The 25,920-nt window shown below is 33.8% G+C and overlaps 2 protein-coding genes across 23 annotated transcripts in view; one reads left to right on the top strand and one right to left on the bottom strand.

Annotated features, from left to right (window-relative positions):
- l(1)G0196 (inositol hexakisphosphate and diphosphoinositol-pentakisphosphate kinase) overlaps positions 1–25,920 on the top strand; it is a 73,512-nt gene that overhangs the window by 30,869 nt on the left and 16,723 nt on the right. For 9 of the 22 annotated variants that reach the window (XM_085958206.1, XM_085958197.1, XM_085958207.1 and 6 more), the window contains 13 exons: positions 750–840; positions 2,185–2,339; positions 3,660–3,747; positions 6,412–6,616; positions 7,298–7,579; positions 9,087–9,275; positions 9,974–10,077; positions 12,931–13,074; positions 20,218–20,452; positions 21,530–21,738; positions 23,242–23,468; positions 24,912–25,048; positions 25,575–25,689. In XM_085958206.1, the coding sequence (XP_085814332.1) occupies positions 750–840; positions 2,185–2,339; positions 3,660–3,747; positions 6,412–6,616; positions 7,298–7,579; positions 9,087–9,275; positions 9,974–10,077; positions 12,931–13,074; positions 20,218–20,452; positions 21,530–21,738; positions 23,242–23,468; positions 24,912–25,048; positions 25,575–25,689 (2,181 nt within the window). Of the gene's footprint in view, positions 1–749; positions 841–2,184; positions 2,340–3,659; positions 3,760–6,411; positions 6,617–7,297; positions 7,580–9,086; positions 9,276–9,973; positions 10,078–12,930; positions 13,075–20,217; positions 20,453–21,529; positions 21,739–23,241; positions 23,469–24,911; positions 25,049–25,574; positions 25,690–25,920 lie in introns of all 22 variants that reach the window. The other 13 variants (XM_085958192.1, XM_085958194.1, XM_085958208.1 and 10 more) reach the window with 3 other exon arrangements.
- LOC147064909 (gustatory receptor for bitter taste 66a-like) lies at positions 13,761–17,862 on the bottom strand. Its single transcript, XM_085957628.1, has 4 exons — positions 17,843–17,862; positions 15,541–15,991; positions 14,402–14,470; positions 13,761–13,928 (listed from the first exon to the last, which is right to left on the bottom strand). Exons 1-4 carry the CDS (start codon positions 17,860–17,862, stop codon positions 13,761–13,763), a joined length of 708 nt encoding a protein of 235 aa, XP_085813754.1.

Genomic DNA, 25,920 nt, shown 5'->3' with positions numbered 1-25,920 from the left:
TATAAAACCATTAGTATAATTTATGACGAGATAATTTTAGTAAAATATTCACGATAAAAAATTATACTTATATATATTATAACTCCAAAAAAAATACTTTACAGGTGAGTTTAAATTGTGGAGTTAAATCATCCATAATTTAACAATGCTTCAAATTTTTTGGAATTACACCATTTGCATTAGGGGTAGATATTAACAACGGCCACTAGATAGCATTTATTATTAATTAATTAAAACGAAGTTACACATTTTTCTAGTTTCAATGACGATATGTGAAATGAACCACTATGCATACATTAAATATAAAATGCCTCTGAATTATTAAATTCTACACATAAACATAGGAGTTTGCATACAAAAATCAGTCTTCTTTTGGCTTTCCTGAAAAGTTGTGATTTTAGACTTATCTCCCCTTTCCTTTCGCATACAGATTTTACCAGTGTATTTTTGGATAATGATCACCTTCTGCATGCATTTTATGCGGAAACATTTCTTACGGTGTAACTCACGAGTACTGAAGTTTTCACCATTTTTTTATTAATAATTTTAGAGTTTGAACATACATAATTTTGAAAAACTCTTGCTGAGAAAATATATTATAACCAATAGAACAAATCTTTTTGAAAAAATAATCAGAATGGTACATTCTTAAATCTTGTGAATTATTCATTGAATAAAAGAAATAGTTATAAATTTTAGAGTTGTTTGTGGAAATTGAAAAAAATCTTAATTAACGCATGTATTTACAGGATCGCCGGAAGGTATATTCAATATTGGAAAGTGAAGGTATTGAAATTCCAAGATATGCTGTGCTAGATCGTGACTCGCCGGATCCTAAACGTAAGGAATCTGTCTTATCTGATCATCTGACTCTACCCCAGTAAAATACTTTTATACGTCATTATGCGAGCAATTTAGTTTTTGAAGTAAAACTTTTTTTAGTTGATTTATAACAAAAAACCGCCTCAACTGTTTTGAAAGTCGAAAAAGGGAAAACGCCAACGGTTGGCCTTGAACCACCTACCTTTTGGATGACAGCCAAGCTTGCTACCGATCGCACCATTGTAAAAATTTTGATGAATATCTACACACAAGCTTGACGAGGTAGACTGGAGTAAAGTGGATTACTTAAAATTAAATCGCTTGATGCTCATGTGTGGTAATGGAAATTTCAACAAGAACAGAAATTACCGATTTTTACTTTGATTTCGTACATCATGCATTCAATTCATCAGCAACAATTCATAATACATATTACGTACTTCTACTATTTTGTCTTTTACATATACAAATATGTCACAAAGACTATGTACTAATGAGTAACTTTGTATATACACAGAGAACTCTAGTGAAAGTGAAGATGCGATGGATAAATAGTGATGATTCGTACAGCAGTATTCAGTATTCGTATGAATTTCGTACAGCAGGCATGTCCAATTTCAAGTAGACTGTGATCTTCAATCTACCACACTCTCCCATGTCTTTTGGTCTTCTTTTGGGCATGTATTGCACTTACAAACTATCCTTCTATCGTGCAAAGATCTTACTGCATGACTTAATGGGAAAGTCGGCTCCGTTTAAACCACGGGGATTCACAAATTCTCTTTCGTTCACTCCTTGGCAGGCCGTGAATGGTGCAATAAGAATCAAGTGACACAACGAAGTCATGCAGACTTCCTCCTGGTATATTTGTAACCGATTTTTATGTAAAATGGTTAAAGAAATAAAAATATATTGATGTATGGTACGATCAACTAAAATTTATTGAACAGTGTTAAAATATAGAGCAAAACAAATAGTTTCAATTCTGTTGCTTGTGCTCACCATACACACTCATTTTTTTTAATAAAATTTCTGATGTTCGAAGTTCGCACCGTGAGTGTAAAACCAAGGCGTCTGCAAAAGACATTTTGGATATATTAGGGTTTGAAGTCTTCGTTTTGTTAGGAGAAATAGGGTTTCTAAAAAAAAACCATAATATTTGGTTTCTATCTACATTATATTGCATGTTCTTTCAGTTACTTTACTTTTAAATTATCAAATTCACGACTTTTGCAGTTGTTTTGCATTTAATCTCGAAATTGAAAAATTTGCAGATACCTTGGTTTTACACTCACGGTGCGAATTTACCGTGTTTGCATTAAAAATGACTCTTATTATGTTGTGTTATTTTTCTAATTCCAGATCATGAATTAGTCGAATCCGAAGACCATGTGGAAGTTAACGGAATAATATTTAATAAACCATTTGTAGAGAAGCCGGTTTCGGCCGAGGATCATAATATTTATATTTACTATCCCACATCTGCTGGCGGTGGAAGCCAGAGACTCTTTAGAAAGGTACGCATAAATATTGGTACTGTACTTTTTTTTAAAAATAAATATTGCATGTAAGGTTCTTATAATAATTGGTTGATAGAAAGAGTGGACTGTATTGATTTGGATGGGTTGTAACGAAACAGTGGAAATGAGAGAGCACGGGCACTAACCAGATTGTCTGTGGCAGAGGAAGTATCTCAGTCTGAGCGCTGGCTGGTCACAGCTTTTAATAACACTTGGATCAATTTGGCACTCGCTTGTTTTGAATCAACCCATAGTTATTATTATCGCGTGTAATGCTAGAAACACATTACCATCACGTCCCAGGCTATAAACCATCAGAACATTCAATAATAAAAACTATCAATCTGCAAAAACATATTTCATGTCCCCAGATGACTTTTAGTGGCAATGAAAATATCAATCAATAAATGGCACTGCAAATATGTCACTATCCATGAACATGTTACGTAGGAGTTAAAACGATTTTGAATTGCCTCGAAAATATCTGAAAGAAATACAATAAAAACCTTGGACCGAGATAGATTCGACCACTCACATTTCAGTTTCGAGTGATTGCTTCATGCCCTGCAGGCCAAGATCTTTGGCAGGCCCCCCTACCTATCGCTAAGATTAAAGGCAGTGTGACCCTCACTGGTAGCATTTTCTAAAAGGTGTTGAAGTTAATATTATGGGTATTCATTGTATTTTGTAATACATCAATTTGAATGTTGGAGGTATAGAATATCGACACACAATAATCAAAAATTGCATCGCTCAGCCATTTATTTTAAAATGTTAAAAAGTAAAGTAGCGCTGCAGGCGATTTTTTTCCTATTAGAACAAATTTGTGATTTATCAGTGACGAGGGGTGGAGATATGCTGCTAAGATCCGACAAAAATAATGCACACTAAACTTTATCGGTCATACTTAAATTGTTTTCATTAAGTAAGAATACAAATTGCAGATAGTGCTGGTTTGTTTTTACAAGCCAATTAAACCCTGCTTATACCAAACCATAATAGACCTAAACAGCCTACCTCCATCTTTCGTCACTGGTGTTTATCTTACTTATCTGGTTGATCCGCCACACTGGACCCTCCCAAGCTAGAGCCGTGTCAGTCCACCCTAGTGGGAGTCATGGATTGCTCCTAACCAACTAAACTACCGACCTGATTCTTCTTGCAAATAATTCTTAATAACAGTGCTATCTGAGGTGTTTCAAATTCCTATTTTGTCAATAAAAACAGTGCGTCATTCTTTTGTATATTGTCTTAAATAAAAAATAATTTCATTACATAGGGGTTTAGTAATGTGTGTTTTCTTTTTAATCATTACAGATTGGTAGCAGAAGCAGTATATATTCCCCCGAGTCGCGGGTTCGGAAGACGGGCTCCTTTATCTATGAAGATTTCATGCCCACCGATGGTCAGTATGAAAGTACAGTCCTTGTATAATTTTTTATTTCCGTTCGCTTTACTTTTACGCATTTAACGGTATGGCTTACGGATTATTTTTCTACTTTCAATAAATCATTAACTCATTATCACTAAAAGTTTATAAATTTATCACTTCTATTCTGAGATAACAAAATGTTTACCAATTCACCAAAACATTAATAACGTATGTAAATTACCTTATAATAATTAGGTTCTCACTTTTTTTCGTCTTCCTATCCAGACCTATCCATTTTCAAAACATCATTTTGTAAGAAAAGATATTGAAATTGCCGAAACAAATTTTAGTTTGTCAAAACCATGAAGAGCATAAACCATCTCAAAACTCACCGCATGCTACTCTACCTACCAGTGGCGAAGGGTGGAGGTAGGTTGTTAAGACCCGACATAAATAGGGCACATTAGACTTTATTAGTCATAGGTATTTCTTTTTATTGAACTAAGACTACAATTTACTGATAGTGTTGGTTTGGTTTTAAAAATCAATCAAACCCTGCCTCACCAAAACCAAACCATAATAGTTTTGGTACATTGGTATAAATTGTGCATACTTTTTCATTAATATTTATTTGTTTTCGTTGAATTAGATATACATATTACACACGTTATTGGTTAATTTTTAACTAAACCTAAACTAGCCTACACCAAACTATAATATTGATAGATAAAAAATATTATTCTCTCTATAAAATATCCAAAATTATGTATGATTTAATGGCATAATTTTAAATATTTTATGGATAGACGCGTCTTTTTTGACTATTATCTATTATGGTTAGGTTTAGGCAGGGTTTAATTGAATTTTTAAAATTAATTAACACCATCTGTAAATTGTAGTCCTAGTTTAATGACAACAAATACGTATGACTGAAAAAGTTTAGTCTGCATTATTCATGGCGGATCTTTATAGCCTACCTTGAACCTTCACCACTGGTACCTACATACGGTACATTTCAAAAAATTTATTTTCAAACTTGCCCTTTTAATTAGTAATGAGATAACTCAACATAATACCCGTTTATACGTGCATGGATTTACCTACTGACAATACGTATTAACTCGGCAATAACAAGAAAATGCAAGTGTGAACACGTATTACAGTGCAAGTTGTAAGATTGCATGGATCAAAAAATTTCAAAGGCTTCTGAATTTTTACGCGATAGTTGGAATTTGTGAGTTATCTGCGCCTGCGCAGTAGAACGATGGTGGCAAAATTGCCCAAAAAAAAATTAAGTACACAGAGCATTTTTGACGTTTACCAATTTCACAACCAGTCAAATAGCACCATAAAATGACAACAACACGTCTCACTTACGCTTGAAGAATGAGATTAGCGAGACAGTCAATAGCCAAAATTTGCTAGCACCATGCATTTCGTCATCATCATCAGCAGTCTGTTTCAATCCACTGCTGGATGAAGGCTTTTTAATTATCTTCAAATGTGTTAATCTTGCCCATTTTTTGAATAATAAAATGCCTAATTCTTATCAAATTTGGGATCACAGAGATTATCAATATAATTTTTTTATCGTAAATATTTCACTATAATAATGTCGATATAAATTATACTGGTGGTTTTATAAATGCGTTTAAAAATTAATAAATGTAAAAAATCTTAACACCGCTGCACATTTATGTACTGAAATATGACTATATTCTAAAACATTAGAGCGAGAGGTTTAAAAGAATATTATTTTATGTAATAAAAATACTTTATGCAGTCATCAAATGTTAAAAATAAATATAAAGGATAATAAGGCTTAAAAATTATATAAATTTATTATCTACAACGTTTAAGGTATGTCCAGGATCATGCTTTAAAAATAGAACAAAATCTCCATTTTGACCTACGCTGAGCATGTCCCCCCTTAAGTGTGGAAAAGAAACTACAGGCCTGTTTATAAATTTTTAATTGCGCGGTGCTATTTGATTGGAAAGATTATTAATTGAATTTCTAATGACCCGCTTCTTTAGAAAACTAAGCATGAACAAAGATTTTTTTTTCTAACTAATGTTGATTAATTTGATTCTAACATTTTTTTTTATTGAATGATCATAATTTTTATAACCACTAGCGATTACAGTTTTCCTTGGTTTATTGGAAATAAATCTATGTATGTATTTTAATGATGATTGGTGAAATAATTGAAATGTTACATGGTATACTATTTAAAATGTGCCAAATTATAAAATATAGTGTGGTCTAAATAAATAAATGTACTTTTAAAATGTAATGCAGACATGGAAAATTGGTATGTACATAGTAAAATATTATCCAGTCATTTTATCAATAATGCTTAATTAAAATTAATAGTGTTCCAGTATTACAATGCAAAAATAATATCATACTAGAATACACCACTAAGATATTGTGACCAGCCATAAAAACTTTTTGTATGCATTGGATAAATGTGATTCGGTTATTTAAATCTGTACAATCTTACGACATCTTTCTTATGAGCATAGTGAATAAGTTAGTTATGCAAAACGGCCACATTCAAAAGCCTTACACAGACCCTATAACTATAATTCAGAGACTAGTAATATTAACAGTCCCTATCATTTCTGATCCCCTTTTCAGGACATAATGTACGAGTAAATCGGTAAAGTTGCTATAATAATGATGTGATTGCAGGAACCGATGTGAAAGTGTACACGGTGGGGCCTGACTATGCTCACGCTGAAGCCAGGAAGAGTCCGGCGCTCGACGGGAAAGTGGAAAGAGACTCTGAAGGAAAAGAGATCCGATACCCGGTCATTCTGTCGAATCAGGAGAAGCTCATTTCGCGTAAAGTCTGCTTGGCATTCAAACAGACTGTCTGTGGATTTGATTTGCTAAGGTAATTTTATTTAGTTATTGGTAATTAATTATAAAACATACATAATATGTTATTTGAAAACACTTCTGAGATATATATTATAACCACTACAAAAAATCTTTTTGAAAAAAATACACACTCGAGAATCACGCCCATGTGCACTGACCACAATGCTATAGATATCTTATCTAGTTATGACAAATTTTAACAATTGGCTTTTTACAATACTCTCTAGAGTGCTTTCTAAATTGCCTAAAAGTCCTACTGTAGTTGGTATATCGCTACCCGAAAGCAACAGCGAGATGAAGTGAAAAAAGTTGATTTTGAGACAAGTATGCCAACCGATTGCTGAAAGCTATACCTACATAATGAATCACTGAGATTTAAACAAAAAAGTTGTAACACCCCATTAAAAATGTGCTGTTAGATCAAGGCAACAGTGGATAACTGAAATAACCTAATGTTAATAATGTTATCCAAAAAATCTTACCATTATCATCTAGTATAAACCGCAGAAAAAACTAAAATAGACACAATATAGTTAACTATTTGATTTGTATTAAACATACGTTAAAGTTCAATTATCTCGAAACTTGTATTTTTTACTTATCCCACTGTTGCGTTCAGGTAGCGATCATATTATAATATGTGCAGCTATATACTGTCATGCAATATTTTAAATGAGGCAATTTATATTTTTAGAGCCAATGGAAAATCGTTTGTATGTGATGTAAACGGATTCAGTTTCGTGAAGAACTCGAACAAATATTACGATGACTGCGCTAAAATCCTGGGCAATATGATCCTGAGAGAGCTGGCCCCCACACTTCACATTCCATGGTCGGTGCCCTTTCAGCTAGACGACCCGCCCATCGTGCCCACAACTTTCGGGAAGATGATGGAGCTGCGATGTGTGGTGGCAGTCATCAGACACGGCGACAGGACTCCGAAGCAGAAGATGAAAGTGGAAGTCAGGCATCCTAAGTATGTTGAGTTTATTATTATGTCTTGCGAGTGAAATCAATGATTCCTAATACAGTCGAACTTGGTTCCTACAAGGAAGATGGGACCGACTTAATTTGCTCGTTGTATTGTTATATAACATTTTTCGCACCACGTTCTATTTAAGCATAGAACATAAAAAATCTGAAAACCATTGTAAAAATCCCCGAAACAAGCATGGCATTCATACACTACAAAAGAAGTTGTTTATTGTAATGAAGTGCTGAGCCGCCGGCACTGGTAGGTATCTACTAACTTCACAAAGCTTGGATTTACATGCAATTTCAACTTTTTCAATGTTATCGGCGAAAATACCAATTAGGTACTTGACACTTAACTAGTGTCATAAACGTAATCCGATCCCGGCGGCATCGGTCTATTTAACTGCCCGGTTAGATTTTATTGCTTTGGGTCGAAAATATTGTTTTTAAACAATTGACACATTAACAGTTTTGCTCGGTATACCCGAGAAGTAGCTCGTTGTAAAAGTGAATAAATGTATGGAGAAAATCATAAATTAAAATATCAATGAATGTTTCCTCATTACATCCGAGATCTCGCTATTTCCGTGATCCTAATAACCAAGTTTGACTGTACTTACTTACTGGTATTTAGTCCATTTATATCAATCTTGATTTATTATTATCCCACATGCTTATACACCTATTTTAAATCTGTGTATGTATTAGACTAAGCAGCATGGACGATTAATTAATTGTACAATCATACTCAGCATTATAATCATATTGTATTATCCATATGGAATACGCGCTGGATTATAAAAAACAAGGACGTAAGGCATTATGCTGGTTGTTGTGATCAGTGTTGCCAACTGTCGTTGACAAAAACATGCCAGACGGGATACGAAAACAAGCTATTTGGCAGGAAAGAACGGTAGATTTTGTAAAAATAAAATTTCAATAACTTTTTTTACCTATCGAAAAAAAGTGCAAAAAATCACAAGACATTTTCCCAGAAACTCATTTCAAAAAATAATTAATTAATCTAACAACCTACGATAAGTAATAATTAGGTAATACCAGAGAGTGGTCAATCCGATGGCATATGCCAAAGCACACATTAAATTATAATATCTGATACCATTATATCACTATAACGCCAATAACGCTCCTATTGTTTAATTGTTTTATTTCTCAAGTACACCTTCATTAATATCTGAATATATAAACTAAATATCTGGCTTATTTTCTTCACATCTAAAGCTGTTAAAAGCATGAAATCGCTATAAGCTAGATGCAATTTTTGCAAACTATTTCAAAATGCTAGACCTGGCAAGAAAAAAGCTAAGTTGGCAACGCTGGTTGTGATCAGTCAGAAATCTGCCAGTCTTCTGATTGTTCATGCACACCCATACAGCGCTACGGCCATAATTTCCAGATTGTTGATTGGCCGATTAATTTGTTCATGATATTTCCTTTCTGAGGTTTTACAAAGTTATGTATGTTTTTCATGTAATATGTTTATTTAGGTTTTTTGAAATATTCGAAAAGTATGATGGCTACAGGCACGGTCATGTTAAGTTAAAGCGGCCGAAACAGCTTCAAGAGATCTTGGACATTGCTCGAGGCCTGTTGGCGGAAATCCACACGCGGCATGCTGATCCTGAAATCGAAGAGAAGCAAGGAAAGCTCGAACAGCTCAAGGGAGTCCTGGAAATGTAAGTCTTATCCATCAGTAATTTCCGTAAATGGCGACATCGCGACTTTCCAAAATTATTATTGGCTTTTTGAGTCATCAAATCACCGATAGTTATTTCGGTTAAAGTGTTTTATAAATAATCAACCACTTTCATTGTCAATTGGCCAGAATAGTTTTTTGTGGCTTGATAATTTCGACTGCTCCAGCTGATTATGACCATATCATCAATGCGCTCCTTTAAAACGGGTGTTTTTTTGTAATTCTTTATATGAATGGCAACTCATAAAGTTTGGTGGATGATGTGGCACCAAAGACCTAGGGACCGAGAAGAGTGGAGAGTGCTAGGGTAGGCCTTCATCCAGCAGTGAATCGACCCCGGCTGGTGATGATGATGATTATGGTGATATAAAACGCAGAAAACTTTGTGAGGGGGATTAGAAATTTAAAAGAATTTTATTTAAATTTGGGACGCCATTTAGGAATGAAAATTAATATTGTACCTTGATTTAAAATTTGAATGTAATTTAAACTAGTTCATATGACGCATACTTCAGAAATTTCTGCATCGATCATAATTGTATCAGTAGCTTAATCGATCAAAGATCAAACTCACCACCCAAATTGCGATGGAGGCGGGATCAAGTTTCATTTTTTTCTAATCGGTATGTTTCTTATGTTTCACTTTATATTATTTAATGTAATCGTGTATGTATGCAGGTACGGACACTTTTCGGGCATAAACCGCAAAGTCCAAATGAAATATCAGCCACGCGGCCGCCCTCGAGGGTCCAGCTCAGACGATGGTAACACCACTATAAGCCGTATGACACTTTCCTTTTTATTATTTTATGTGTTTCTTTTTATTGTGTAAAAAAGGTTTTTTTACAATGTGCAAATTTTACCCTTTCATTCTTTTGTTGGGCTGTTTGATTTATGTGTCATGAACAATCACTTTGAATACCTGTGGTCTCTGGTCTCTGGTCAATTTATGATATAAGTGCAACACTGATATTTTTCATCGGAAGAGTTTGAATACTCCTCTACTGAGAAATGAAATTGCAATAGTAAATTTGATGGAATTAAACATTAATTACTATCAATTTTGATTAATCAAATGAAAGACATCACAAAACGTACTAAAACTGTATATTATGTATCACGAAATTATCAATTGAAATTAAACAATTATCATTAAGGGCCTGATGCATAGATGGCATTTTACCGAAACAGTCAATAACAACATGGCAACATCGCTTTCTGCAATCAAAATTGTTGCCATATTTTTAATTAAAATTCACCATAAATTGTTGAAATGTTTTTTAATTGACAATAGTAGAAGTATGAAAATTGTACAATATAAATTGAATAATCTTAAATTAATAGTCAATATGAACTTTTTATAATTCAATGGTTACTTAATCAATGTTTTATTTATAATTGATATGGCAACACGTTCTCCGTGTTCATTACTATTATTCACAAAATTCTTCATTGATTGAATGCTCGCAAATCGTTAATTCTTGTGTTTGCGTAGATAATCAGTACTCAATACAATCTTTCTTTATCTGAGACTACATTTATTGCTTCTTTTTACAAAATTATTTTATTATTTGACAGTGACTGTCAATGTAATATTGGGCCACTTGCGGCGCCACTTTTATTGCTATACGTTTGTTATTAGTTCATATTCCTAAATATGTAAATCGACTGATAAGTATATGGACTGACTTATTTAAATAAGTTCCATTATGCATAAGGCCCCAATTTACCAGAGATCAGATATCATTTTTACAATGTCTTTGTTACAATGCAATCCATAATAGGCACCTTATTAAATTATTGTGTAAAGCATACCATACAGTGAAACCTCATTATTAAGGACGCGGATAATTCGAAATTCGCCGTAATAAATGATAAAAACGTCACTTCAACATTATTTTCATATAAAACCATACCTTTAATTCGAATTTCATAATACTAAATGATTTCAGAGTCCTGGTATTTAAAAATATTCAATAATTCGTAATAAATATTTCATGAGCCAGTCATTGAGACTTTTTTTAAAACATAAATTGATTATTTTATGAAGGTAATAAAAATTATCCTGACATTTATTACCCATAAACACACCAGTGGCACAACTGCACTCCACTCAAAGAAAAAACAATAACTCACATGTTTCAGGGCTGTAGGTATTTAATTGTTGATTGTTTACTGGATTTTCACATAGTTTTACTAGAAAACAATAATTGTGTTGACAAATCGGAAAAATTAAAAATATTTCATATTTTTTTATAATTTTAGCTCAACGCATGGTGGTAAATGCCTACCTACATTACTTAATGGATTAATGACATATGGTATTTGCACAGATTTTAATTGGAAAGAATTGTATCGAAATAAATGAATTTTTTTTTCAAAATTTTAGTATTTTTCCACATTTCATATTTTGTAATACGATTTTTTTTCGATTTACGGTCCCGTGGAATTCGTATTAACGAGGTTTTATTGTAGTAAACTATGACTAGGATGGGTCAAACATTTGCTTATGTTACTAGCAGAACAGTCGACAATCTCTGGTTGTGCCCGCCAGTTTAGAATAATATTATCACTAACATTAAGTTTTTTCTGTAATAATCTATTCACAGATACGGCATTTGAATGGATAGTGCATTTGCAATAATATGCTATATTTATTTTTATGAATGGAGAGCTGTATGTTACGCATGGCAAATTAATCACAATATAATAAACATAATTTAATAAATTTTGTTTCTTAATGCTATCGAAAAAAAACTCTTAATAGATAATTGTCAATGCACGATTTACCAATTTATGGCTGTTAAGTTTGTTCAATTATTGTGTTAATGGTTGAATTTATATAAATATATGCAAGTAGATTACAAATATATAGGAAATGTAAATAAATTGTGGTCTAATAATCTAACTATGTACCTACATATAAAACATTTTGAAATTAGCATAAAAAATGTCATTTTGTTTCATTAAATGTTTCTGACCTGTCATGATTTTTTTATTAAGAAACATTATTCTGTATTAAGGCAATGTATAGCGCTACTCTACTACTAGTAGAGTAGATTCCCAACCTTTTTTGAGGCATTTTGTGAAATCTCAGGGAACCCCTACCTTGCAGACACATTAAGGTCTAGAGGAGTCAATTACAAATGATATGTATATGTCCATATTTGCCATGCCATGCCATGCCAAATTTGGATTTCTAAGAAAAATGCTGGCCCTTAAACAGACTCAAAATGATGTCCCTAACTGTTTTTCTTGTCAAATTTAATGTAAATTATTCATCTTAAACAGGTAGGTATATACAAAAAGCTTGAATTTTTACAAGACCCGCATCTGTTTGTGTCACATGCGAAAATTTTATGCCGTTCCTAAGCAAGCTTCAACATTATTTTAACCTGATAACCAAAAAAGTTTCAAGGTGTAACGTTTTTTTGGAAACGTTTGCAAATTCTCGCGAAATTGTTAACATACTTCATGAAGGCTCAGGATTCCGCAGAACCTGGTTTAGGATCACTAAACTGGAGATATCATGCGACAGAATACGTAGCATGCAATTTATTTTTTTTAAAACCTGTTATAGAATGTGCATTTGTTAAAAATACTAATGAAGATGTTGTGTATTATTTGTTGTGAAGCAGCTGACGGCCCCGGGGATCCGTCTCTAGTCCTCATCCTCAAGTGGGGCGGCGAGCTCACTCCTGCGGGAAGGATACAGGCCGAAGAGCTTGGAAGGATTTTCCGCTGCATGTATCCTGGAGGGCAGGGCAGACATATTGGAGGTTCGTTTTATTTATCAATGATAATGTTGAATGTATTTGTGATTTCTATTAAATCGATCAGCATTTAATTATCATAATGTACCCATTAATCCTTGATATCGTAAGAGAAATGTCTTTTGGAAATTTTGTATTACGGTAGAGATACCAGTAGTTGACACTTTTGAATTAAAAATCAGTTTAATTAGCTTATTATGCATTTAAAAGTAGTGACAATTATTACAACTTATAACTAAGTACTACCGTCTTGTGAATAACTTTGAAATAAATAATAAAAATAATTGTCCAAGGATAAAGAGCGAGTCATTTTCATTGTGTTATGTGTCCGCGTGGATTTTAACTAAAAGACGTAATTGATTGTCAGAAGTTCTGTCTGTATTTTCAATTTTATTTTCTAAATAATGTTACGTGCAAAAATAATTATTTCGTTATTCGTAAGTACCGAAAGAACGTTGATAATAAGCTTGACTATCGCCGGATGTTAGTTACAATTAAGTTAGTAATGTCATTTACCTTAATTGATTACAAAACTTATTTTTAAGCAATATCATTGGTCGATTATCTCTTAAGCGTGTAAGTGAATAGCAAGCGGATTACAGAGGGATGGAATTTTAAATGATTCTATACAATTTTCAGTGTCAATTTTTTATGTGATAAATTTTTCGCCAATGCCTAAAGTATCAGTGTGGTCAATTTTTATTTTGACTTCGAGCGGATATATCAAATTGTATCAGGAACACAAGATACGTTGTGACGGCTCCCATTACCATGTATAGCACGGAGAAATCCACATCGAAGAATCCGCACGCTGTGAATTCCACTTTCTGGTGAACCATTTGCAGCGAAAACAATTCAACCTGTAACAAATGAGATAAATTGACTGGTAATGCTTTTAAATTTAGAATTTTTAAATTTAAACAGTTTATTGGTGAACAGAACTGGTTGAAACCGCATTTAAAGTCACAATGCACGATTGAAGTACGAGAACAAATCTTATTATTGTTTGTAGAAATAGCAATTCATAACAATTTCCGAACCGGAGCGATATTGTTCCATTTCAAGCGCTGCTGCAATGTGTAGTCACTCATAACTAACTTGATGAGTGGACCAGTGGTCCTATTTATTGCTTCAGTTTTATACATTTAGGCTCCATCTGTATAGAAGAAGGTTTTTTCAACATCTTTGGTTTTAATACTAAAATTAATCTAATTTACTTTGCTTTCTAGAATACTAATACTTACAAAGAAGACTAATAATATTAATACTATAAACCGAAGGTACTTGATGGAATTTGAATTTAAATTCTAATGGATTCAAGCTCTGTACTTACACTCGACCGCAAATTGTTGTCTACCATATCTATATCCATCTTATGTAGCGAAATACTTGCTTCATCAGCCTGTAAAGATTAAAAGTCTATTTTTACCAACACATAAATTAACGAAATAGCATTATTTTGAAAAACCTCAGAATCATACAAATTAGGAAAAATTGGACCGAGTGGGATTCGAACTCACGGCTTTCACTTTCCGGGTGAGTGTTTTGGCCTCTAAGCTCTGTTGGTCCGTCTATGATTCATGCGAATTATTTCTTATACAGTCGAACTTGGTTATTACGAGGAAGATGGGACCCACTGAATTTGCTCGTTATAAGCGTTACTCGTTATATCAGAGAATAGGTATTTTTAAATGAGCAGTCACATAACACAAAAACTCGAAAATAAAAAATAGAACGTAAAAAATCTTAAAACCATCGTAAAAATCCCCGAAACAAGCATGGTATTCATAAACTACGAAAGAAGTTGTTTATTATAATGAATGCTGGTAGGTACCTACTGACTTCAGCTTGGGTTTTTTACATGAAATTTCAACCATATGCGTGGATACTTTTTCAAGTTGTCTGCGAAAACACCAATTAGGTACTTAGACACTTAACTAGTGTCATAAACGTAATCCGATCCCGGCGGCATCGGTCTACGGCCGGATTTTATTGCTTAGGGTCGAAAATGTTTTTAAACAATCGACACATTAACAGTTTTAAAAAAGTTTTTGACGATCTTTTTGCTCGGTATATCCGATAAGTAGCTCGTTATAAAAGTGAATAAATGTATGGAGAAAATCATAAACTAAAATCTCAACGAATGTTTCCTCATTACATCTGAGATCTCGCTATGTCCGTAATCGTAATAACCAAGCTCGACTATATTTAATATTGAATCTCTTTATGGCTATGCATCACGGTACGATTCAACGATCTTAGTTTCGGCTGTCCAGGTCTTATCTTGGCCTTGGGGGATGCATACATACGGCGCCTCGCTGGTAACGCTTATGGCAGACGAGAAAGTGTACAGCAATACAATGACATCAATACCATTTCTATTTTACAGATTGGTCAGGCTTAGATCTCTAACATGAGATGGGTAATTATAGAGAATATCACCAAATATCAATATAATCAATACGCTATTACCATTTCTTTAGTCTTGGAGCAGCCATATGATATTACATACATTATTGTAAAGAAATAGAACCCCCAGAACAAGGTACCCCACGCTTTGTCAAGCGTCAATTCGTAATCTTGATTCGTACTGAGCATCAGATAGATGTTGTAAAGGTGTGTCACGAGGACCACAAACGTCAGTGTTATTGTCATCAATATCAAGATGGAATACATGGAGTTCACCTCCTTCGTTATGTTGCACAGTTTGTCGTGCATTTCACACAGTGAATTGACAATTTTTGAACTTGACGGTAACGCAGGAATATTTTTTGTCGACAGAATTTCGTCTCCGACAAATGCGACGTTATATATTTTGTTGTTTTTTGTTAGCGTTTTCGGTTTTGTTTCGACTTTATTTTTACTGGTGTCATCTATTGCCGTGCTTGGAATTTGCAGGAGCCGCTGGTTGATTAGTGCAAATCTGTAATAAATAATAGATACACATTGGTTTTTTAATGATTTATCTACAAAAGACAGTGTCAAAAACTCAATTCTCAGTTTGTAAAAATTAGCAGTTCTAAAATATTATGATCTATACATATTTATAAAGATCAACATAATAAATGTAGGTTGCTATAAAATATATAGAGAATAAAATATATGATATCGTCTCTGTTCTGGCAGAACACACTAACTGGAGAATACTAGTTTTGAGTAATTTGACTTTGAAGTTGTTAAAATGTTTGAAACGGTCTATCATGTGAGCTTATTAAGTAATCGTAAAAAGGATGACTTTAAAATAAAGACTGTTTATTTATTAATAAAGTTTCCAGACGGTAAAGTTTGAAATAAGGAACATTTTGGTATAACTAACTCAATATGTCATTTTTTCGAATCAGTGTTTTCTGCCAGAACAGTGACGATATATAGAGAGGGCCTATTTTTCGGCAAAATGTAGCTGTGTTTCTAGTGTACAATGCACAACGATTTTATTATTATCAACTTAACTATGTAACGTTATACCATCATGTTGCTTCTCAGTACGACTACCAAATTTAAACACAACATAGTTAACCATAATTATGTTCTATTAAAATAACTAAAAATAATTACCACTAATTTTATATTAACACAAAAACAATAAATTTCAGCAACACCTGCTCGCAGTTTTTAAATGCATGTAATTAGCCAAATCTATTTATTCCGGCGACGTTTTCAAATTTTTTAAATTCAGCCGTAGAAATTCTATCTTACTCTAACGCATAAAGCGGAGATATAAGTGTGCCGAATGCTTACTCACTCGCACTTATGGTTCGTTTTTGTTTAGGCTTTGATTTTAATAGTTATATTATTTGATATTTGGTACTTCTTTTTTGCTATAATATGTTTTGATGAATACCGGTATTCAATAAGAAATTCCTGTAATGATATATTCATTCAGCATTGCATACCCTACTTAGGATATGGAAAGACTCAGATTCGCAAAAACAACATAGTATAATAATGGCAGGCTGGAAAGTACCTACATTAATTGTTTTAAATTACTACAATTTCATTCTTAAAATCGACACAACATAATATAAAAAACTCAAAAATAAATTGAATTTATTTTTATTTATATAAGTATAAACATAGTTTCATAAGTTACATACATTATAATCATGTATTAAATTGACATGATTTGCGATTTAAATTAAATTTTATATAAGAAAATATATTAATTCACTATCGTTACTTGACAATAAACGCATTACGCTGTAATACCCCATTTACACGTGCATGGATTTACGAGCAGTAAATCCATGCACGTGTAAATGGGGTATAAAATTCCCTAAATAGAAAAAATGTCATTTACAATATTCACAAAGGGCCATAGTGTTTTTAAATATAAATATTTGATAATAGGTACTTTTTTTTGTAACCTTATAATCGTGTTAAAGTAAAAAAATCAGTGTTAAAAAAAATAATTTGTCTGTTTTCCTGGACCTTGCAAAAAGAGAATCGAGTGTATTCTGAAATTTTCGAGTTAAATTGAATATTATAGCACATATTTTCTTTATCAATTATTTGTGGGGTGGGGTGTTACTGCCAAAAGTTGGTAAGTAAGTCTTGAAATCATGTTTTGGAGTAATTGCAATTGGAAGTTTGACATGGCCTCTAAAACCAGGCATATGCTAATTTCTTTGTGCTTATTCTACATATCAGATGACCTTTTCTTCCATATATTTATATATAGACACATAATCCGTTGTTAACCCTAAATATCTAAATTATCGACTTACCAACTTTTGGCAGCAATCTCAGCAAAATACAAATTTTGTAATAAACTCACCTTTTATATAAGAGATACATATAGCATGTAAATTGCATAATTGCCACAACATGAATCAAGAACCCGAAAATGCACACAGACCAATATATATAGAATATAATCATGGTACATTTTAGTGTAAACACCGTAAAATCAAACAATATAGACGTAACAATAGCGGCATAACTGAACACGATGGTCAATGTAATCCGTTTATACATAGCTGTGTAATCAATATGTATTCCGATTCTCGTCATATCCTGATCAATTGCACACATGTCCTGCATCAAGGCACATGTTTTCCTACCGTTAATCAATCCCAAGATTATCGCCATTCCGGCCATGAAGAAATTACTCCAAGTTCTTGAAAACTCAGAATAGATCGTATTAGAAAGTGACGTTTTTATATATTTACTTTGGTAAATGTAAATCGGTACAAATCCGGTTATTAGAATGGATAATATTGTAACACTGCTTAATATACCGAGTTTGCTCCAAGTCCATTTATAATTTGACTTATTTCCGGTTATTGAATAAGGCGCTAAGCCACATATTTTGGATACATAATAAACCGTTATAATACTTTTATAAATGTTGTCTATCTTTATAATAGTAAACATTCTTTTAATATTTCTATCACCTGTGTGTTTCAAATATTCTGATCAATTATTATTACTTTCGATTATTGATTTTTTTTTAAATGCTTTTCATTCAATGAAGTAGGTAATTATATTCATTAGGGAATTTATCCATTATCATAATGAAATGGCAATCATACATACTACATATTATTGTTTATAAAGTGAACGTTTTTATTCGTTATACATCTGACATGCGTGTGATAGATCAATAATTAATTTCAACTATATGGGACAATGATGATTCATCATTCCATCCCTCATGATTGATTGACTTGACATGAATACCTAATGAGGACCTAATGCATATTAATACTTATTTCAATAAGTGAGTTTAAATAACGCATACTGTCGAACAAGATCTTCTTGTCAACATGTTAAAACTATGAACCCTCCTACTTTTAACCGCACTTCGACTGCAACGACTTCCAGTTATTGACGAGTTGTCCACGTGTTAAAACTGTGAACTAACAAGCCCCTCCTATTTAGTTAATCGCACTTCGACTCCAGCGACTTCCGGTTATTGCCTAGATCTTCTCAGACAGTAACAATAAGCAGGTGACTCCCATCATTGCTGCTGTCAGAAAATAATATTTTGTAAACAGAAATCAAGTAAATAATGTTTCAGACTAATGAGGATTGTATTGATTACCGATTATATAAGCACACACCAACCAAAAAGAAATAAATAATTTGCATACATTTAGCTGTAACTGCAAACCTTATAGATATAGATTTCACAAAAGTCGCAATGTCTGGCTTACCGATAACATTAAGAAATCAATATTGTTAAATTCGCATTTTAATATTAACGTCTTGCTTACTCAGTATTGAGAAATCGATATTGTAAATTCTTCATTAAAATATTAACTCCGATTGTTTCGCAACTTTGTAAGCGATTTCTCAAGTCAGTGACCGATTGACGAACTATTAACGGACGTAATCATTTACCCGAAGCCAATTAGCAACCTCACAACACTTTCTTTGTTCCAAAACAGTATCAAACTTTATTAACTTTTTGGTAATGCTTTAATTTTGATAATTGACAGCTATTTTGAGATAATGAACCCATTTTCATAATGGTCGACTATTACTGATGTTGGAAATTCAGACAACCTTTCAATTTCGAAATTGGAAATATTTCAAAAATTGGAAATTGATGCACACCAATTAGTTTATAATTGTCCATTAATTAACTGATTGAAAACTTTATTAAAATTTTTTACAACGTTTTTATTACCTCGTATTCTTGTTTGTCCGGTGGTTGTTTGTCCAGTACAAATCTTGCAATCGATTTTTAACTAACTTTCCGACTAGCTAGACATTTGAAACTTCAGTTCATTTCTAATTCGCAACTTCATTTTCAGTTAATTCTGTTTTGTATGGAAAGTTATTTCAGAAAAATCCGTAAAAAGTAAAAGACTATTATTGGTTGCTAAGAGGGTGGTCCTAGCAACTAAATTATTAATATATACATGCGTTACTATGGAAATCAAAATGACATTTCAGTATTCTATATTTTTTTGTGTGTTTTTTATTTACTTCATATCAAGTACAAGTTTGAGCATATTGAGCATAATAATTCAACAGAAAATTTAAAAACGTTGTATATAAAAAGTTCTTTTTATCTTGTAATTATTTCAGGCATGTTTAAATCCTCAATGCAACACAGATACGATTTGTTTGTACATGTATACATTCCCAACACAGTTAATATCATACTGTTGTGAAATAACACTCATTTGATTATCGCTTCAGGAGAATACACAGGAGCGCAAGGTCTCGGTCTACTGCGTCTCCATTCAACATTCCGTCACGATTTGAAGATCTACGCGTCCGACGAGGGCAGAGTCCAAATGACGGCTGCCGCCTTCGCCAAAGGACTACTCGCTCTCGAGGGAGAGCTCACTCCGATTCTCGTTCAGATGGTAAAGAGCGCCAACACGAATGGGTTGCTGGATAATGACTGCGATTCCAGTAAATATCAGAACATGTAAGAAATATTTAATTATACTGAATGATGTAGTAAATCAACTAAAATCTATCCTGACACATGAAATAATGTGTGTCGAGAACTTTTACTTTTAAAACGGTCATCACAAAAGAATGACCAAAGTACACATGGGTTTCTATTGTATTTCATTGTAGATAGTACAACTATCTGAAGTAATCAAAAATGTCGTCTTCACTAGCAATTGTTACTTTAATTGTTTCCAGTGTACAACTTTTGTGCACTATAATGTATTTAAAAAAATATGTCATTTTTATAATATTTCAAATCGATTAATAGAAATAATTATAAATGAATTACTGTATTGCTTGATTGGATAATATAAAATTTATCGACCACACATAATTTGAAAACACCTGTGAGAAAAGAGAAAGAATCTTTTCTTGAAAAAAAAATACGACACCCAGCAGGATTCGTACCTATGTGCCCTGACCGCTAAGCTATGTGTGTCCTATCTAATTTACAATACAATTCTCACTACATCGCTTTCTAAATTACATTATTGTTTTATTTTTTAAATCAAAATTTTTTCCTTAATTACTAACCGGAGTCAGGATCCCTCCAAATTTTTGTTATAAAGTAGGTACCTACTTGCACTTAGTAATAATTTAATAAACTTAATTTACTACCTCACACATTTAGTGCTTTGTGAAAGTGCAACCAGCAGTGCTGACGTTTAGTGTGATCGCAACGTTTTTTTTACTATGATGGTACTTATCGGGGACAAACAGATAAACGTTAGCCAGAATGGTAGAAATCTAATTTACTCTGTGAATGTAAGAATAAATCTTTAGTCAAATACATAAAAAATGTGTTCTAATTTTTAAACTGCATTCTTTGTCTTAAAAATAGACACCTCCATACCAACCTGACCCGCACCACAGTTAATCTTAATCGACTATATCTCGCTCTCAACATATATATATGATTAAGACATTGTCAAATGTCGGTGTCTCTGCGGTCAATACTACAATACGGTCAAAACAGTTTTCATTTAGGATTTATTATAATATGTATAAGTCAGCTGCTGTTAAAATGCCGAAACTTTTTGTATTCCAGGGCAAAGGCTCGTTTGCATGAGCTAATGCAGGAAGACAGAGAATTCTCCCAAGAGGAGAGAGCAAAAATAAACCCCGGCAACGCCCTGAGCATCAACCAGGCTTTGGACTTTGTCAAAAATCCAGTCAAATGTTGTTCCTACGTGCACACACTCATTCAGTCACTCATGAATATTGTGCACATCAAAAAAGATGACCCCAAGACGAAAGGTATGTTGAATCCCAGATTAGCAATATTGAATTTATTGTGCATTTGAGGAGGAATGGATCATGTCCATTTCGTATTATGGAACCTCTATATTTGTGTCAGGGTTTTACAGAAGTCAAGACTAATAAAACTGCCCAGTTGAAGGAATCTAGATTTCCGCACGATTGAAAAGCCAATGAATAGTGTTGTAAATATTTAAATTCATTAAAATATGAAGGCAACACGTTATAATTCTTATTTCAGCTATAGTAGAACAACTTTATCTTGAAATTGTGTGATTTCTTCTTCTGCACATGAATTACATAGGGTAAATTATTTATTGTTACCGTTAGACTGCTCTTACATGAAGCCTACTGCATCGTTACTCTCACACGGTATCACTATAACTATATCATATTTTTTGTCAAATCTATCGAACTTCACGTCTATGTGGTATGTTTATAATTAAGAGGCAAGAGGATTGAACAAATATAACTGTGTAAGTGACCAAGCTAAGTGAGTCAGCTTCAAAATAAATATATAAGTTTATTTGACAGATTTACAGGTATAGTTTACATAGGTACAACGATAAAAGATAACAACAAGGTAGGTATTTTTGCCTGAGGCACTATGATACTTAGTGACAGTTCTCTACCAAGATAAAATGCCGACTGAGATATTCGTTCAATCGTGATAGCCTTTTTATTAAAACCCATCACGATTGAAAAACGGCTTACACTAAGTATCCCAGGCCTTCGGTGAGAAAATGCATTTTGAACTTAATAAATATCAATAAACATTGCTGAGGTGAAATTCGTATGCAATCGCCGTATCACACTTCACCGTGAAATGTTGTATCGGAAATATATGGTCGTATATTAAAGACCGTCCAACCTCTTTGGGTCGTATAGTACTGAAATAAAATTCATATCTAAATAAAACACAGTTCTTGTCATTTTACAGGAAGCCAGCGGCAAACAAATTTTGAAAATAGCTGATATACTGGATTATTTGTTAGGTTAAGTTAAGTTTGGTTAGGTTAGATAAGGTAAAATTGGAACATTATTGTCTACAATGCTCCACGAACAACACATAATTTTTTCATAGTATACAGTCATCTCTTTCCGATAAGAAAGCTCATGGCGAACTGTGCTACAGTGAAATGTAATACGTACAATAAAATCTACATGTAACCGAAAAATATATGTTATAAAGAATATTATTTTCGGCGTTTCTCACTAAGTCAGCATTATTCGAAACTGCTAACGGCCTGTGAACAATGTACAAACAATAATTAAATAAATAATATCAATTTGAGAACTACTATGTCAGGATGTTGCTGACACTGCTTATTCTCATGGGCCTCATTGATCGCCACACACTTGTACTCCTTTATTCCTCAGCCTCTCAATTATGTATGTTTTATTTTAATTATCTAATACAATTTCTCTGGTTCAAGAACTGAGAGTTGACACTGTTATAGTGAAATATTGAAATACCAATAAATTCTCTCGTTGTCGGATCAGATGCGATTTTATATCACGGCGAGACGTGGGAGCTGATGGGACGCAGGTGGGGCAAGATCGAGAAAGACTTCTGCACTAAGAGCAAGTCGTTTGACATATCCAAGATCCCCGACATCTACGATTGCATCAAGTACGACCTGCAGCATAACCAGCACACACTGCAGTACGAGCAGGCCGAGGAGTTGTACATCTACGCCAAGTACTTGGCTGACATTGTCATACCACAGGTATGCATAAACTTTCTTTCAACTACAGTCTTGTACAATGCAAACAAATTATGTATGTAAGCCCTTGTTATGTCCATAAAGAAAGCTTTGTTTAAAACTCAACGTATGTCCATACCTGTAAATATCGCTATCAAATTAAATGTATGTTATATACAATCCACATCGTAATAATTTGCGAGCTTTAATGAAAATAAAAGTCCACGAGATCACGTGTTACGCTGCTTTTGGTAAAAGTGTAAACATGTTCACATTCGCTTGTTTGTTAGTGAATTTGTACACTTGTTTAAAATAAAAATGTTTGTATACAGTATCTCTACAACTAGTCAAATAGTTTTCATACACTGTTTATTGGTTTTCGGACAGATGTATGTTGGTCTGTATCAGGCTTTAATGATTCCATATGTCATTTTCTTAATAAAAATTGATTTTATTTGTTTTCTTTACTAATGCCTTAAATAGTACTAAGGTTAGCTCTGGGACTAGTATAGCTAAGCACACTTGAGTGTGTGGCAGCCTCAGTCTTGGGTAATTGCTCCTGAGACACTCCTAGGCGTAGAAAGTGCTCATGCCTCACACCCAAATGTAGGGTTTCGTGATGCGCTCGATTAAGCCTGAGAGTGGTGCGGGGCGGGTTGGTTTGGTAGGTCTAGTTTTGTGTTTGGACAGATGATGGACATCACTCCCAGGAAAACAAAACAAAATAAAATTATGTAAAAAAAGATAATAATAATAACCAACTACTACAATAATGAAGTAACACATTATCACCGGCCTTCCGCGTGTGAAGCAGAGATAGCAGGCCATGATAACGTCAAGGTCAAAGCGGGGGTGGGAGACAGAAACGCTGCTGATGCTTGGCATCCGAGGCGATGCTCGCTGTCCGATGGGAGATAGGATCGGGGCTTGCGGCTTGGCGTGCTGCCGATGTGGTCCTTTATTTCCTGGAGATGCTTGAGAAGTCTGCCGACGCGGTCCTTTTGGCAGGATATGTATCTTGGCTTCGCGTCCGAGGCGAGCAGAGATGATGCTCGCTGTCCGGCGGCCAATCGAAGAAGGAGCTTTTCGCGCGTGTTCAACCGTCAGATTCGGCGTCATCCCGCTCTCGGTCGCGAACCTCCCTGTTTTACCGACAAATTGACCGGTGGCGGCGCTATCGGTAGGCCGCGTCTGTTTTGGCGGGATTCTAACGAATTTGAATTTCCGGTTGAGGCGGGCTTCGCTCGGCCGAGGGTTGCGATAACCGCGAAGAGTGGACGTAGGCTGTGGTATTTTGGGAAATATGATGGTTCGGTCCGCCCTTTGAGGTGGTCTCCTGTGGGAGACCTTCATCTGGTATCAACATCACAATATTATAGTATTATCTAATTGACCTGTGTTCAGCAGTATTACAAATTATTAACTAGTAGGGGGGGTGTTAAACTGATATCCACTTTTAATCCACAGGAGTATGGTCTGACTGTTCAAGAAAAGCTTACAATCGGCCAGGGTATCTGTACACCGTTGCTGAAAAAGATCAGAGCCGATCTACAACGGAATATTGAAGAGTCTGGAGAGGAGACTGTCAATAGGTTGAATCCAAGGTTAGCCAAGCTCTATTTTTCAATAAAATTATTATTATTATCATCTTCAGGAGTTTGACAACCTGTACAATAGTACAAAACTTAAATCCATTAGAATTTAAATTCTCTTTGTCGATTCATTGTCACAATGTAATGACATAGCCAGTGCAGTTTATCAATCTTTATTTATTGAACTGTGAACAAGCCGTAAAAACATACGTTCTATTTTCGTTTCTAATTATTGCCATCCTTGATCGGTTATACGTACACTGGAGAATTTTTCATTCAAATATGTTAGGAGTCACTCATTCCACAGAGTTTATATCCAGGTGCTTGAGATGTAAATGAGCACAGGCTTTATAACCTATGTTGTAATGCATGCTTTTAGTTTGGCAAGATAGGCGGGAATGTAAAATATCATAATAGACCAAAATATGTAGTATTTTTATTGATATGTCTCTCGTTAATTTCCTACTGAGATATCATGTTCACTACAACCTGTCGATTAATTAATATGATTGTTAAAATATGTTCATTTTATTTCCAGATATAGTCACGGTGTGTCTAGCCCGGGACGTCACGTGAGAACTCGTCTATACTTCACAAGCGAAAGCCACGTACACTCATTACTTACTGTCTTAAGATACGGTGGACTATTAGATGTAAGATATATTATGTAGTCAAACTTAACTATGTATATGTTTTCGAAATACGCAATTTGAAAATTCCATTTTGATTTGAAAGTTCTCAAACTTCAAGCAGAAAAAAGCTATCTACCTGATTCTGTCTGCCGTGTTAGAATTATACTCCGTTTACACGTGCATGGATTTACTGTTGGCAGTAAGTATTATCGCGACCATTACAAGAAAATGTATGGTTAAACATGTATTATT

This window comes from Rhyacophila brunnea, unplaced genomic scaffold (genome assembly GCF_057557595.1).
Source record: "Rhyacophila brunnea isolate RB1 unplaced genomic scaffold, BYU_Rbru_1.0 scaffold_7, whole genome shotgun sequence".
Taxonomy (NCBI): Eukaryota; Metazoa; Arthropoda; class Insecta; order Trichoptera; family Rhyacophilidae; genus Rhyacophila; species Rhyacophila brunnea.
The sequence above is the reverse complement of the archived record's forward strand: the minus strand, read 5'-3'. Positions and strand labels throughout refer to the sequence as shown.

Coding starts and splice junctions, on each gene's coding strand:
- LOC147064909 (XM_085957628.1), bottom strand. CDS start 17,862: ATGTATCTCTTATATAAAAG. Junction 14,471..15,540: donor GCTCCAAGACTAAAGAAATG/GTAATAGCGTAT, acceptor TAATCTTTACAG/GCTGATGAAGCAAGTATTTC. Junction 13,929..14,401: donor ACAACAATTTGCGGTCGAGT/GTAAGTACAGAG, acceptor CATTTGTTACAG/GTTGAATTGTTTTCGCTGCA.